At 35.6% G+C, this 16,889-nt stretch overlaps 1 protein-coding gene across 2 annotated transcripts in view; it reads left to right on the top strand.

Moving 5' to 3' along the window:
• The window catches only part of LOC145241407 (potassium voltage-gated channel subfamily KQT member 1-like), a 268,765-nt gene that overhangs the window by 215,173 nt on the left and 36,703 nt on the right, over nucleotides 1–16,889 (top strand). For both annotated transcript variants that reach the window (XM_080104335.1, XM_080104334.1), the window contains exon 7: nucleotides 5,535–5,663. In XM_080104335.1, coding sequence (XP_079960461.1) covers nucleotides 5,535–5,663 — 129 coding nt within the window. The remainder of the gene's footprint in view (nucleotides 1–5,534; nucleotides 5,664–16,889) is intronic.

Below are 16,889 nucleotides of genomic sequence, written 5' to 3'. Positions count from 1 at the left end.
CGCTTTCGAAATAGATTACTAAATACATTTATTATATACTGATATCTATATCTATATATATATATATATATATATATATAACTTCGTATTCCTGTCTGTTTCTTTGTTTGTTCACAATTTGATTAATATATACTAAAGATCTATTATTATTTCATTTATTTCTATATATAGTATAATTCTTACAAAATATACAATTAAGATATCACCTCATTTGCATATAACAGTAAGGAAAATCAATTTTACTAAATAGTTGTATGTTAGTTAATATTTCTAGCAAGAGAATTCTTTTAAGTGTTCTATTTAAGATTGTTATGTAATCAACTTCAAATAACAGTTATATTGATAATATATTTAATTTATTTAATTTATTTGGAATTATTATTTCCGACATCGATTTTTTTAGAAACAGAATTATTTCCTCTGTAAGCTTCTAAACATAAAAAAACAAAAACTCTTACTTATTTACTAAGTTTCTAGCGTGAAAAAAATAATTCCGCGTAGACAGAAAAATGTTTTGCTTTTTTGTTAAATATTAAAACACACACACACACACACACACACACTTACAAATAACCTGAAAGGATTAAATTTGTGTTTTTTTTTTAGCCAGTGAAAGGAATTCCTCTCTTTCTTAAACTTCACTTAAATGTCACGTACGCGTTATTGTTTATAAATATATTTTTTCCGCTTATGAGGTGATCAATTATCCTGGCACAGCAGATAAAAAACTTTTTGCAAATTACCTTTTCCTTTCTTTCGCGTTTCAGTTTCGACCCTGCCTACGCGGCAATTTTTTCTTTTTCCTTTTTTTTTTGTAGGTCGCTCGGGCACTCGATGCTATTTTTATTGAAGCAAAAGTTGTTTTGATTCATTTATTTATTTATTATTTTGTGGAGGGAACCAACGCATGGGCAACAAAAAATGCTCAATATCTGGAAAATAGCTTCTCCTCTTTGTATTCCTTCTGCCGAAATATCTGGTGGAGAGAGTATCACGTACTTCTTTTTTTTTTGAGCGATTACATTTACATGTTTTTATCAGTTCTTTTTTTTGAAATTGTTGTGGAGTGTATCGACGTTTCCCACAATGAAAATGATTAATACCCTTAGTATAGCAGGTGTGTTCCAAACTGAACTTCATGTCGACCCGGGCCACGCTGGGTGCCCATGCTAGTATACATTTATTATTTGAGTTAATTAATATTTGTTTCACTAAGACATTTTTTACATATATTTTAATCACAAAAATGCTTGCTAAATATTCCTTAGTTTTTGGATTGAGTTATGTTTGAAAGTAATTCTCTTTGTTATAATGACTTACATGTCTCTTTCTGAATGTATGCTGTCAGAAGCACTGTTTGTTATGTGTCCGTTATCTTTTAAACATTTTCTGATAATATAGGTCGTTTGCTCGAAAAGAACCAATAAAGAAAACAACTGGTATTTTTTATTCTGATTTGACTCGGAAACATCTTTGTGTAAAAACACATGTAAATGAACATTGGTTTATCAAATCTGATTTGAATGCATTTTAAGACTATAAACATTAATATATATATAGTTATTTCATAAATGTCTACGATTCTATACAGTGTTCATACGTCATGGCATGTTGAGCGAACGGCACAATATTGTGTTTTTCATATTTTCTGAAAGAGTGTTTATCTTTGAAAGAAGTAGCTAAATATTTTTTATCATAGCTGTTTTATGTATTCATGCACATACATATAGTTCGTATTAATATGACTCATCAGTGTTACTTGATGGGGTTTTACCATTTGTCGTATGATATATATATATATATATATATATATATATATATATATATATATATATATATATATATATATATATATATATACTTTCTGCTCCATTCACGTGAAATCACTTTTTTCTTCACTCTATTTCCTCTGCTTCACTTTTTGTTATCGAGTAAGATCTTTGACTTGTAGTTTAATCAAATAATTTTGCAAGCAAAATCCGATCCCGCATTTTGCTAAATCCTAACCTCTGACGAGAAGGAAAGTATTTCTTCCAAACTCCGCGGATTAAGGACTATCCACTTATTTAATGTTTCCTTTTCAAATTAAATATGTTTTTAACTCTTTTTCAAAGTGTTTTTAACATGTTTTTTTAACTACTTGCTCTTATAAATATATATATATATATATATATATATATATATGTATATATATATATATATATATATATATATATATATATATACTAGAAGATAGGAATATATAGAAGGGGTTAATTTAATTTCCTTAATCCATGGATTTTCAACAATGGCTCATATCATCAGAAGAAATTAAATGCAGTTAGCAAAATGTTCAGCTGCGAATGGACGCTATTTTGTTTGTCAGCACAATTATTAAAAACAGTTTTTTGAGTGGTTGTGGATAATTATATGGAGGAAATTATACGAAAAGAGAAGTTGATAAACCTTGTTCTATTCTTAAATATTGCGCTTTTTCTTTTTGGCTAGGATCACCTTGAAAGTATTACTTTAAGTAATATCTATCAGGATTTTCATCTGGTTTCTATCAGTGTCTTATCTCGCTTATATATATATATATATATATATATATATATATATATATATATATATATATATATATATAAGCCTTGACTGTCATTTGGGCGGTCGGGTTTCTATCCTGGCTTGAGGCAGTGGCCTGTCTAGCCTCACTGATGAGCTGTAAAACAGCGAAACAGTACTGTATGTGGATGACTATAATGCTCCCTATCTTGAGTTGAGCATATCGGGAAGTGACATACAAATTGCCATTAGCATATTAAGCGACACTCTTGGTGTAAACAAATCGAGGCATTTGGACGATGCCTAAACATCGTTAATTCATTACCCACTCAGAACCAGCCGTATAGCGTAATGGTGAGAAGCCATGACTGTCATTTGGGAGGTCGGATCTCGACCCTGGCTTGAGGCAGTTGCCTGTCTAACCGCACTGATGAGCTGCGAAACAGTACTGTATGTGGATGATTATATATATATATTTAATTCTATCACAATTTATTTTTTCCCTCTTCTTCTTCCCTTATTATGTCTCGGCAGTCATGTGAAAAGCATATCTTATTTTTCTTTTATTAATATTATTGGAATTTTCCACTTTTCTTTACTTTGTACATATTTGTGAATTATTCCATCGATTTCGGCCTTTTGGATTATTTGGGACCATCTTCCAATTACGTGATTTCCTTGGATTTTACTTGTTAAAATGGAAACTCAATTAACTTTATTGGAGTTAGATTTTTGGATTTTACTGTCATTGGATTATTTACCTTTCACCAGACTATCCATTCACGTGTAATCACCTTTTTCTTCACCATATTCTCTCTGCTTCACTTTTTGTTATCAAGTAAGATTTTTGACTGACTTGCAGTTTCATCAAATACTTTTGTATGCAAAATCCGATCCCGCATTTTGCTAATTCCTACCCTCTGATGAGAAGGAAAGTATTTCTTCGAAACTCCGCGGATTAAGGACTATCCACTTATCAAGTGTTTCCTTTTCAGATTAAATATGTTTTTAACTCTTTTTCAAAGTGTTTTTTAACATGTTTTATTAACAATCATCGCTTTACGGGCCTCACGCTTGTCGATTGTTTTTACATATAAAATTTATCCATACTATGCTAAGATTGTGCAATGCCAATAAAATATGAGATTAAATGCTTACTAGTAATAAGAAGTTTCTCCTTTTGTGTCTATTACGTATTCCATATTTTAACATATATTAATAACTGCTCGCTTTAAGTTCCGGACTTTCTGATTTTCTGTTCAGAATACTTTCTGTCATATTCCTGTTGCACTTAATAGAAAAAATAACTGTTTTTTTTTTTACTAAAATAGTTACCTTTACTATTAATACTTATACATATTAAGTTGATTTTGCATTTTTCGCGTCACACAATTCATGTTAAAACAAAAACATCAATCACAGATAAATTGAGCAAGTAATTCAGATTTCCTAGTCTTCTTATCAAGGAGTCAATTTCATGACAAGCAAACAATTCAATAGTTTAAGGTTGTGGCCTTAGATTCTTGACTTAATACAGCTCATCAGCGTAGCTTGGCTGTACCAAAGCTCGAACCTTGAACCATAGGTTCTATAGTCGAGTGTGTATATCTTTACGCGCGTCTGTGTGTCTGATTAGTAAATCAGAAAAAAATGATATCATCTCTATCAAAATTGATCAAAATTGATATCATCTCACATTTATTTCGAAAGATATTAGAAACACTGTGTAAGAATATCTTCATGGGAAACGTATAGAGTGGAACGATAATTTTTTGCCTTGAAAAAACGACATGATTCCTTTTCCGTTTGATGAAAACCTGTTTTCTTTTTTTTCCCAGACAATCTACTCGTACTAGTTGGCCAGTTGTGTACAAATCCCAAAAGCGATAGGAGCCTTCTATTATGTCTAAAAGTGACACAATGTTCAAAGAGCAAGATCGAAGTTGCGCCGCTGTACAACTCATGCTCTCTACCGATCCAAGTTATGACAACAGGACCATTGCCAGCACCCTCCAAATGCAAATCCAGACTCTTCAACGCTAAGGACACAGCTCAACGCATCGGACGACCCACGGTTATGGTCTTTTGTGTGATTTGAAGTGAAGGCCACATTATGCCACCTCACATCTTCGAAGTCGGTTGTAAAATCAACACCAAAGTGTACCTGGATGTACTGAAGAGTGTGGTGATACCCGGGTGCAATCAGGTGCCCGCTGGTAGACCCTGGATGTGACAACAGGACTCGACACTGGCCTACAAGTCCAAATATACCCAGGTTTGCTACGACTTTGTACCCTTCTCTCACTGGCTCCATCATACTCCCTCGATCATAACCCGTTGGACTAATTCGTTTGGCCATACGACGAGAACATCACTAACATAACTGCCCGCAACACCAAAGCCAGCCTGATCGCCTCCATTCGCTGAGCTCCCGCCGGCGCTTGTGGAAAAGGCATGCTCCTAATTCCGGACCCGTATCGAGGTCGTGATTGAGGTTGAAGGCGGCTACATTGCATAGATGTCAGCTTTACTGCATAATAACGTTACCTGAATTGATTTTCTCTATAAAAGTTTTAAAATAAAGCTGTAGTGTTGTTTATTTCTATACTGTATAATGAAGCACGCGCTGTGCAATTACCAACCGTAATCTCTTTGACTGGCATTGTTTGAGTTCATTGCCAAGAGGAAGTTCGGGATGACTGGAGACACTGCACCTATAAGCAGAGAGAAAGTTTCTATTTCAGAGTTTTTCATTTTCTTAGACAAGTTTTCAAACCAAGTCTTGAACGTCTAGTTTACTCTACTATTCAATCTCTATTAAGAATTATTATTTAAAATGTAATCATACATTTTCCACGAGTATTAGTGAAAACGCTACTGCTATTGTGAACCATGTGTACACGTACAATTTACATATTTGTTTCAATTGAGATTGCATCTCTGATATATCTAATATTTAAAAATTATTATATTTGATTTTTCTTTCATTTCAGGAGCTTATAACCACTCTCTACATAGGTTTCCTGGGTCTTATTTTTTCTTCCTATTTCGTTTACCTTGCGGAAAGACGAGAGGGCAAAAAAGATTTTGCCAGCTATGCCGATGCCCTTTGGTGGGGTGTGGTAAGTAATCGCTATTTCGAATAAATCTTATTTATTTTATTTTCATAAGCTTCACTGATTATTTCCCTTTTAACATAGTTATTAAACGAATTCCCACGACTCAAAAATGGCTACCTAACATGTTATATGATAGCACTACCAAAATTAAAATATTTCGTTGTTCGTCTTTACAAATGTTACATTATTCGAAATTAGTGATAATTACCGCCTGCTGTCTCATGTACTCAGTTTATATATATATATTACTGTTACAGTACGCGCGAAACAGATTGACTGCTGTAAATTATAAATGTAACGTGGTAGTTACATGTTAACCCGTTACCGATGTCGTGTATGAAAGTCTTGCAAATAAACGAAGGAAAGAAATTAAACATGAGTTTGTTTTTCCAGTTGAAAGAAAAGGCATTTATAAACGGTCGTTTTCGCACCAAGCCACCTGACACGTATTTTCCAAGCCAGCGACAATATGTGTAACATAGTGCATATGAGCGCGTGAAAAAGTATCAGCGGCCGCGAAGGATGACTGGCTTTAAAGAAATTAGAAGAAGCAGTAGCCGATAAAGGGCATATGCAAATTAGGAAGGAAAAGAAAGAAAAAATGCAGCACGTGCTCGAGAGAGAAACAAAGTGGACGTCAAAGAGAATGGACGTGCGGTCGGAAGAAAGAGAAACGCGCCAGTATAAAATGGACTTGTGACAGCGAGAGACTTTTTAACGGTAATAAAAACATTTGTTAGAAAAAAAAAGAAATGCCGAATCGGATTTTATTTATTTATTTCCAGTTTTATTTTTATGAATTTAGCAAAGTCAAAAGCAACGATCGTGTCACATATGGCCGCATTTCTGCTTTTCACTTCGGGATCAATTAACAGTTTCTTAGTTTGCAGTTATAATAAGCTGTTATCAATTCTAGGCACCCGTTTTATTTATTTCTGTTTTTTTACGGTTCAACGTCGCCCATACACGAGAATGTTTTACTTCTCCTCATACCTGCCCTCGGCATGTTTAACAATTCTAAGTTTTCACAGTTTTAATAAACGTATTTACATAAAAATGAAAAAAGACGCAAGTCAATATTAACGTGAATAACTCGAATAATAATTACATTTAAAGTTTCACAAGACTATTAAAAATGGCAATATCCATAAGGCGTTTCGCGGGAATCTTTTTATGTTTCAATTTTGTTGCGTTCATTCAGACATCAAGTTAATTACAATGTAAATAACTGAAAGAAAAATTGTAATTTATTTTTTTTTAAGTCTTGAAAAGGTAAACAAGAAATAATCGCTGCTTTAGTATTTGTGAAACAATTATTCAATTTACAAACCGTTATCTTTTGTTTTTAATTTAATCGCCTCTTTGCGTCTCTGTTTGTCTGTTTCCGTTCGTACAATTCTTTCTCTCTCTCTCTCTCTCTCTCTCTCTCTCTCTCTCTCTCTCTCTCTCTTATCACTGTAACCTTTAGTTTTGTTTCGCTTGTATATGTGTAAAAAATAAAGGTTCATGGACTTGAAAATACACTCTAGTTTCACATGGAAGCCGATGTAGCATTAGCAATAATATTAGTAAAAATCGTCGTGGTTGGAGTCTGTTCATATCTCAGCAGTTACTGTTGTCGTCTAATCCTACACGTTTTGGCCAATTAAGCCTCTGGCCAGCTTTGGGTAGGATTGAAACCGCTATCTTCAAACAATGCTCACCTGGAAACGTAGAGATTAAACGTCCCTATCCGAAGAACGTTAAAAGTTGGATTTTTTGGTCTTTTAAATAAATAAATAAATAAATAAATAAATAAATAATACAAATTACTCATCTCAATAATAAATTCTAATTAATTAAAATAATATATATATATATATATATATATATATATATATATATATATATGAGGGGCGCGCAATAAGTAATTCCCCTGACCCACTTCCAGTTGTCTGATCTCGCTGAAATTTTGCATGTGCAATGATTTATATCTCTACAGGTTATGTGGCAAATTACAGCTCTGAACTAATTGTGGTTTCTGTTTTACAAGTGTTTGACCTGAGTCAGGTGTGAAATAGAGCCTGTTGAATGTCGAGCAGTGATCCGGGTTTTGTATTTGAAAGGACGAACGCCACAAGAGACTTTTGATGAAATGAAAGAAACTTATGGTGATAATGCCCCATCATATGACCTTGTAAAACGCTGACATTGTGAAGTCAAACATGGCCGAAAGTCTGTGGAAACAGCTCCCAGACCTGGTCGCCCCCCCTTCTGCCACTGATGAGGCATCTGTCCGTCAAGTTGAGGCTGCCATTTTGGAAGATCGGCGCATTACTATTCGCCAAATAGCCCAAGATGTCAAGATTAGTACAGGGTCTGTGGAAACTATCATTCCTGACCATTTGCATAGCATAAAGTGTCTGCCAGATGGATTCCCAGGTTGCTCACACCATTCCAGAAGTGAGAACGCGTCGAGTGCTCGAGCATGATGTGCCAAGAAGATGTCAAAGTTTTTCAAAAGACTGATTACACAGGATGAAGCCTGGGTTCATCACTATGATCCAGAGACCAAAGCCCAATCAATGTAGTGGAAACACTGGGACTCACCACCTCCAAAGAAGGCAAGGGTGCTGGCAAGGTTATGCTGACAGCCTTCTAGGACCAGGACGGAGTAGTGATGACAGATTTCCTGGCAAAGGGTACGACAATTACAGGAGCCTGTTATGCTTCACTTTTGAGGTAATTAAGGGAAGCTATCAAAATCAAGAGGCGGGGAAAGATCAGCAAAGGTACCCGCCTCCTGCAGGAAAACGCTCCGGTCCACAACTCGCATGTCACCAGATCAGAAGCACAGGCGTGTGGTTATGAAAAATACCCCATCCTCCCTATTCTCCTGACCTTGCACCCTCTGACTTTCACCTCTTCCCAGCCATGAAGTTGTATTTGAAAGGAAAGCATTTCCCAGATGATGCAGCCTTGATTTCTGAAGTCATGTCGTGGTTGGAGGACCAACCTGGGGTGTTCTACAAAAACGGTCTCCAGAGCTGCATCAACCGATGGGAGAAATGCATAACTCTGGGTGGTTCCTATGTAGAGAAATACTAATAACTGTGCCAAGTTCGTTGCTCTACTGCTATGGGAAGTGAGTCAGGAGTATTACTTTTATTGCACGTCCCTCGTGTGTATATATATAAGTGAAAATGTCTCTGTGTGTATGTGTGTCTGTCTGTGTACATTTCCCTGCCAAATAACTCTGTCAATTTTCGGTCTACAGACTCGATATTTGACATAAGGAGTATTGAGCTTTGGGGAAATCTTTTTAATTGGTTTTCGGCCAGAAATTTTCTGTTAAGGGGTCAAAGTCCAACAATTTGACCGTTGAAAACTCTATCAAACTCCTCTGCCAATTTTGTGTCTAAACACTTGAAATTTTATATGTAGGTTACTTGGATATGGATGAAACTTCTTAATTTTATTTGGGGTCAAAGTTAAAAAAAACAATAACCTTTGCGGTCTCTACTAAATTACTCAGCCAATTTCCGGTCTAAGCATTTGAAATTTTACATAAAGGGTATTCAAAGATAGGGTAAGCTTTTTAATCGGTTTGGGTCGAAAATTTGAGCTGCCAAGGGGTCAAATTTCAAAAGATTTGACCTTTGCGATGTCGAGCAAAGTACTCAGCTAATTTTGTGTCTAAAGATTTGAAATTTATACATAACGGGTATTCAGACATGCGGCAAGCATTTTAATCAGTTTTGGGGCGAAAATTTGGCTGCCAAAAGATCAAAGTTGAAAGAGTTGCGATTTGCAGATTCTACCAAATTCCTCCACCAATTTTGGGTCTAAAGACTTGAAATTTTAGATGTAGGTAACTTGGACATGGGTAAAACTTTGTATTTTATTTGATACCAAAATAATAAATGTTAAGCGGTGAAAATTGGGATTAAAATTTAAAAAAAAATTACCTCTGCAGTTTCTATTAAATTACTCAGACAAATTTTGGTCTAAACATTTGAAATCTTACATAAAGTGTATTCACACGTAGGGCAAGTTATGAACAGTACATAGGGGCCGAGCAAAGCCGAGCTGCATCGCTAGTATATATATATATATATATATATATATATATATATATATATATATATATATATATATATATATATATATAAAATTTCTATTTAACGTTGCACAGGAGGTTTTAAGTTTCACTTTTTTTTCGTTCATTCACACATCAAGTTTATTATAATGTAAAGAACAAAAATACATATTTTAATTTTTTGTGTCTTAAAAATCCCGAGTGAAGAAATAATTGCTACATCAGGATTTGTAAAAGTTTATTAAAATTTCAAACAGTTATTTTTGTTTTAATTTGACTCTCTCTCTCTCTCTCTCCCTCACTCTCTCTCTCTCTCTCTTTGTGTCGACTTACTATAATCAGAAATAATAATGAATAAGAACAAAAGGTTGCTTGTAAAATAGCATGTAGATCACAATATAAGACAACATAAAACGGATTGTTATACCTAATATTGTGATATAAAAGTAAGTTAAGCAAACAAATAGTTTACTATTTTATGTAAACATATGTAATTGTTTATGTAAAAGATGTGTTGTGTAAAGACATGCAGAATTGTTTTATTACGGACGTCAGCAGTTGAAGATGTAAGTAATTGGCGAAAATGTCTCTAGGTTAAAATCAGAATAAATATTATTAGAACGACACTCAGACGAAATACATTTTTATTGCAAAAAAGAAAACATGGCCCAGAGTCATAAAAATAAACGTTGGCTAATCAGAATTAAAACCTGATGTATCAGATTAAGTGTTATCGCTGATAAACTCTTAAAATTAACAATATAACTTTATATATTAAAAGAGCATTTACTTACACCCTCTCGAGAAGGTTAGACAGAAAGTGTTTTGTGGAGCGAACGGGACTCGAACTTGGAACACCAATGTTTTCAGTCCACTTAACCACCAAGAGTAATAAAAAAAAAAATGAAAAAAATGTAGTGGATTTAAATTTCAACGTTGTAAATCGTTCGATCGATTTTATGACAAAACTGTTTTTCTTTAAATACATATATTACTGCATGAACTGTTTTTTCCACAGGTGTAAATATTTTCTTATCAGTAATTGATTAAATGAAAAGACAAGGCAAAAAAAGAATGGGGAGGGAGGCGAAGAGCGAAACAAAAAAATCAATAAAAAAAAATGGCACCTGAGTAAATACAAGTAAATATTATTATCAACAGTCGAAACTGGTGTCATAACGTGCATGAGTGCATGTTAGTGAATTTATTTTGTGTGTAGAGTATTGATGGGACGATTCCAATATTTTTCCCCGATTCCGATACAATTACTAATTCCGTTCTAAATTCCCAATTCTGGTAAAATTACTGATTCTGATTCTTTTTAAATTTCGAAATATATTTTTTGTTGGGGGGGTGTTTAGGAATTACCACAAAACCCCATGTAGCATTGTGCATATATGTTCGCAAACGGAAAAACACACTTGTAGGAGTTGATCTATAGATTATAGTTTTACTCGTTGGTCAAAATCAATAAATATTTATCATTTCATGATAATTCCCAGCCAAAGAAAATAAAGTTTTAAACAAAAAACAAAGAAATAAAATCAATAAAGCAATCGTTTTCAGCATCGGAAAATTGGCACAATTTTTTACGGTCCTGATACTGATTCCAATATTTCCAAAAATTCAGATTTTTTCGATTCCCAATTTCGATTCCAATTGTCTCAGTACTAGTGTAGGGTAGCTTATTGAATTTCTGGCAGTTTTCACGTCTCTTATGTTCGTATGATGTTTTTCTCTGTATGTTTTGTTCTTTGTCTATTTAAAATTGTATGTGATAAGTTAGGGTTTGTTGGTTTTTTTGTTTCCATACTAAAGGATTTTTCACAGGTGTTCAGCTGTTTCCACTCCCCTTGAGTTCGTGTAATGTTCTTTCTACATGTTTTATCTTGTTCCCATATTTTTTTACTCACATTCATCCCCTAGCAAGGCATAACGCCACTGAACGTAAAGGGCTTCTATTTGGGACCATGCTTAGGAAAGATAAACACAATATTGGTTTATATTACATTTAAACTTCTGCATATCAGTACAGTCAGGGAAGTAAGTAGCAGGAAGGGAATTCCAAATTTTATAACAAGCCCCACTCTCCCCAATGGTTTTCTTCTATTTGTACAGCTACCATTGCACAAAGGCAGCATGTGTACCGCAGATTTAACTGACATATGTCCAGTTCAACGGACAGAAGTACATAGAAGCCAGGAGTAACTGTAAGAAAGAAATAGCGACAGCTAAGAGAGAATTTACTGAAACCACCAAAAAACGCATTGAAGCACAAAAATTAGGAATCTGTGACTTCTGGAAAATCTACAACAGTGTGGTAAATAATGGGCAATCAACAATTCCCCCACTATCCAACAATCATGAAGTTGTTTGCTCAGCAACCAAGAAGGCTAACATGCTTGCCAGTCGGTTTGCCTCCAACTCCGCACTGGACTCTGCTAACCACCCTCTCCATGACTTTCCTTTGTGGATGGACGCCACACTAGGCGATCTGAAAATCAACTCTTCTCAGGTGCATGCTATCATAAAAAATCTTGACACTTCAAAAGCATGTGGACCCAATCTCATCCTGGCTGTGCTATTAAAAAAGTGCTCCTGCAAAGTAGCTCTAGTTCTCTCCAAACTTTACAACAAATGCCTTAATGAATCTTGCTTTCCTGCCTGCTGGAAAACTGCTTCTGTGGTGCCAGTTTTCAAGAATTTTGGTGAAAGAAATGACCCAGTAAATTATCGCCCCATTAGCCTCCTCCCACTTTTCGCCAAAATATTTGAGTCCATAATTAACCAAGCTCTTGTCCATCATCTTACAGATGCTAAACTTCTGACCGACCAACAATATGGATTTAGGCAAGCCTGTTCCACAACAGACATCCTAACTGTAATCTCTGGACGTATATAAGATTCATTGGACAAAGCAGGGGAGGGTAGAGCAGTAGCTCTAGATATATCTAAGGCTTTTGAAAGGGTATGGCATGGAGGTCTTCTCAGTAAAATCAGATCATACGGTATCACTGGAAGAATACTTATAATTAAATCCTTCTTGGATAAGAGAAAAATCTAAGTTGTCCTCGACAGTCGTACATCTAAACAATATGATATAAATGCGGGAGTGCCTCAGGGGTCTATCCTTGGACTGCTATTATTCCTAATATTCATAAATGACCTCTCTGACAAAATTGTATGTGAGATGGGTATATATGCTGATGACACCACGCTCTATAACAGATACGAGATTAAAACAAATGAACACATATCTAAAGAAATGGCAGAAACACTAGAGGATGACCTCCGATCTGTAGTGGAATGGGGACATAAATGGATGGTCACATTTAATGCTGCCAAGACTAAACTTGTTTCCTTCAATAATTACAAGGAACTTTCTCTACCATCAATAGCAATAGCCAAAGACTCTTTATCTGAAAGTACATCTTTTAAACTCCTTATCCTAACGTTCACAGGAAACATGGAACAATTACATTGAGAGCATTGCCAGGGCTGCTTCAAAAAAGGTAGGTTCTCTCTACCATGCTAGAAAGCTACTAATGCCCAAAAGTATCCTGTACAATATAAGGCTACCATTCGCCCATGTATTGAGTATTGTTGTCATACTTGGGCTGGTGCATCTTCTATTAGTCTTCTGCTCCTAGACAAGGTTCAAAAGAGAGTCGCCAACCTGATAGGTCCTGAACTGTCATCTAAGCTTAAGCCTATGTCCCATCAACGAAATGTTGCATCCCTCTGCCTGTTCTACAAGTACTTTAACAGTGAATGCTCCAACGAACTGCAAGCAGTTGTACCCCCTCGATGTAAATAACCCCACCAAACCTGACAAGTGGCTTAATCCCACCCCTTCACAGTAGAGATCCCTAGATGTAAGAGAGCTTTCTATTCCAGCAGTTTCTTCCCCAGAACTGCTAGACTTTGAAATTCCCTTCCGGGTCCCTGCTTCCCCAACTGTACTGACATACAGAAGTTCAAGTGTAAAGTGAACCGAAATCTTGCTGCCCAACTCCCTACATAGTACCCCTGTAGCTTATGTCCCTGATAGTAGCCCCCTACATCAAAGTGGCAATATACCTTGTTTGGGGTGAAAATTTAATTAAAAAAAAGTCTGGCTCTTTGAGGGAAGAAACTATTAGAGTAGAAAGCCTTCTGGCATTTAGGGAACCCAACAGTGAAGGGGTGTGATTTTGTTGTTAAGCAGGTTTATCGGGGATATGTACGTGGAGGGAACACAACTTTTTAAATTGTTTGTGCTAAACGAGAGCTCAGGGGTTATTTTTTGTTAGTTTCCATATTTAAGAATTTTCATCAGTATCGTTCATTGTGTAGTCCCAATCTTCTAGTTGATTCCGATTTCTCTTGGTTTGTTTTCCATTTTTTACCCCTTTGTTCTTATTGGTTTTATGGTAATGTTCCAGAGTCCTTTCCGTTCTCTTGCAAGTGAACTGAGGAAAATCACTATAATGCCAATAATTGTAGAGACACTAGGAACGGTGCCTCTATTATTATTATTATTATTATTATTATTATTATTATTATTATTGTTATTATTAGCAGCAGCTGACAAGGAGCTTTCACACAGGTCAAAAAGGATCTCTTGAAAACAGATTGTGGAATTCTCTGGAAGCATGGTGACAACAAGTATCTCCAGTTTTCCAGTGCACTCTACCTCTTCTGATAACATTTGCAAATGAATTTGCATTCTCGCAACATCGTCCCACCATTGGTTCCTCACTAGCAGCGGCCACTGGTCTCCACTAGAATTTGCATGGCAATAAGCCTCCCTAACGTCCCAGTTCTCTTCGCACTTGTCCAGCAGAGGTCTGGTCAGTACTCTCTCCTCGGTCTTTCCATCCTCCTTGACCTTTCTTGGCTATTTGGCATCATTCTTTTGTAGCGGGGCGGTGACTGGGTAATGGAAGAGGATGAAGGATAGAGAACTTATAGATATGTATCTTCAATGTTCTTGGTTCCATGTAACGCTTCTTCATCTTTTGATTATTATTATTATTATTATCATTATTATTGCCTCACAAGGAGGTTTCACATCTTTCCCTGAAAACAGTCTGTGGTGTTCCCTGGAAGCTGAGTGACAACAAATCTCCCCAGATTTCCAGTAATCTCCACCTCTTTCGATGACATTTGCAAATAAATTTGCATTATCGCAACAGCTGCTTGCCATTGATTTCTCGTTGGCAACAGCTATTGGTCTTTGTTGGGATTTGAGTGGCAATAAGCCTCCCAAGGTCCTAGTTCTCTTCGCACTTATTCAGCTGAGGTCTGGTCAGTTCATCGGTCTTTCCTTCCTCCTTGTCTCTACTTGGTTATTTAGTCTCACTTTTTTTGGGGGGGGGCAGTGATGGGGCCATGGGAGTAAGGTTGGGTTAGAGAACTTATAGATATGCGGTTTCAGTGTTCTTGCTTCCACGTAGTGTTTCATATTTTGCCTTTGCAACAGTTTGTCTGGCCCGCCACTTGTTGCTCCTGTGTGTTAGGTTCCAGATTCAAGGGTGTTATTATTATTATTATTATTATTATTATTATTATTATTATTATTTTGGGTTTGACTATTTGTATTGCCGATTTTATACTGATAGGCGGATCATAACAAATGACCATAGGCTATCAGCATCTTCTTTTCACAGTCTTCCAGCACTGCAAGATTCTGGCAGTTCCCAACAAGACCCTCTTCTGAAATACTCTAACAATTCAATGGATCCTCATTTTTTGAATCCACTTGCAAATTCTTTTGTCACAATTACTAAGGCTCTCATCACAATCGGTACAACTTCCATAATCTTTTATCTCTATTTTCAAGTCTTGGAACATTTCGACCTTCTCTTTTTCTTTTCCCTCCACATGTACATCAGCTGGCACGGTTATACAAATATTTATTGCCTTGTGGTCCTTTTTTCCAACAAGACTAAATCTAGTCTTCTTGCTTAAATCACATTATTACATTGGATATTCATATCCCACAATAATTTCAGATTATCATTCTCCACCACCCATTCTGCAACATGCTCATACTATTTTTCACTGCATTCCAAGCTCTTTTCTTGCATATATCCAAATAGATCTTTCTAGCAATACTGTCATGCCGCCTCTTGTACTCCTTTTAAGCCCACTTCTCACAACTACTCACAAGGTGTTGTACATTCTCATCTTTCTGCCCACACAGTCGACATATGGAGAATTTCAGTCGTTTTATCAATGGGATATATCACATAATTTGTCCTGAGCGCTTGCTTCTGTGTGGCACATATTAGAGCTTCTATCGCAACATTATTATTATTATTATTATTATTATTATTATTATTATTATTATTATTATTATTATTATTATTATTGTTGTTATTGTTATTATTATTATTATTATCATCTCCTTACAAGGAATTTTGCTGTGATTGATCACTTACAATAACCAGTGATGTTCCCTGGAGTCTGAGTGACAAGTTTCAACAGCATTCTCCACCTCTTTTCGATTATCAATCGCTCTGTGTTATTGCAACAGCCTTTTACTAATAATTTCTCACAAGCAACGATGTTGGTCTTCTTTGGAAGCTATGTGACAATAGGTCCCCTCAAAGTTCAAGTATTCTAGTAAAAGTCTAGTTGGTGCTTTCCTTCCTCATTATTTATTATTACTCACTAGGAGTTTTCACACAGGTCACCATCAAAAATTTCTCTTTTTAGAACACTTCTCCGCAAATTTCTAGTAGTTTCCACCTATTTTGATAACAATTGCAAATTAATTTGCGTTATCACAACAGCAGTTACCATTGATTTCTCGTTGGTAGCGACCATTAGTCGTCACTGGGATTTGAGTAGCGTTAAGCCTCCCAAAAGTCCCAGCCCTCTTTGCACTCATCCAGCGGAGGACTGGTTAGTGCTTTCTCTCCTCGGTCTTTCCATCCTTCTTGACCCTTATTTAATATTTGGTGCAGGATCAATTGATGCCATTATTTTTATTACAATTGTACAGTTTCAATTTTCTTTATTCCATGCACCGTTACTTTATGTTTTACTTCTGTAGCAGTTTCTATATGTTCAACTAGCTCGTTTTGTTCATATGTATTGTTCTCTGCAATCAAGGGTTCTTAACATTTCAGTCGTTTTCATTATTGTTATCCGCTGTATCTTCT

This window comes from Euprymna scolopes, chromosome 20 (assembly GCF_053919585.1).
Source record: "Euprymna scolopes isolate OS-2025 chromosome 20, ASM5391958v1, whole genome shotgun sequence".
Lineage (NCBI taxonomy): Eukaryota > Metazoa > Mollusca > Cephalopoda > Sepiida > Sepiolidae > Euprymna > Euprymna scolopes.
This window is presented reverse-complemented; position numbering and strand designations above follow the sequence as displayed.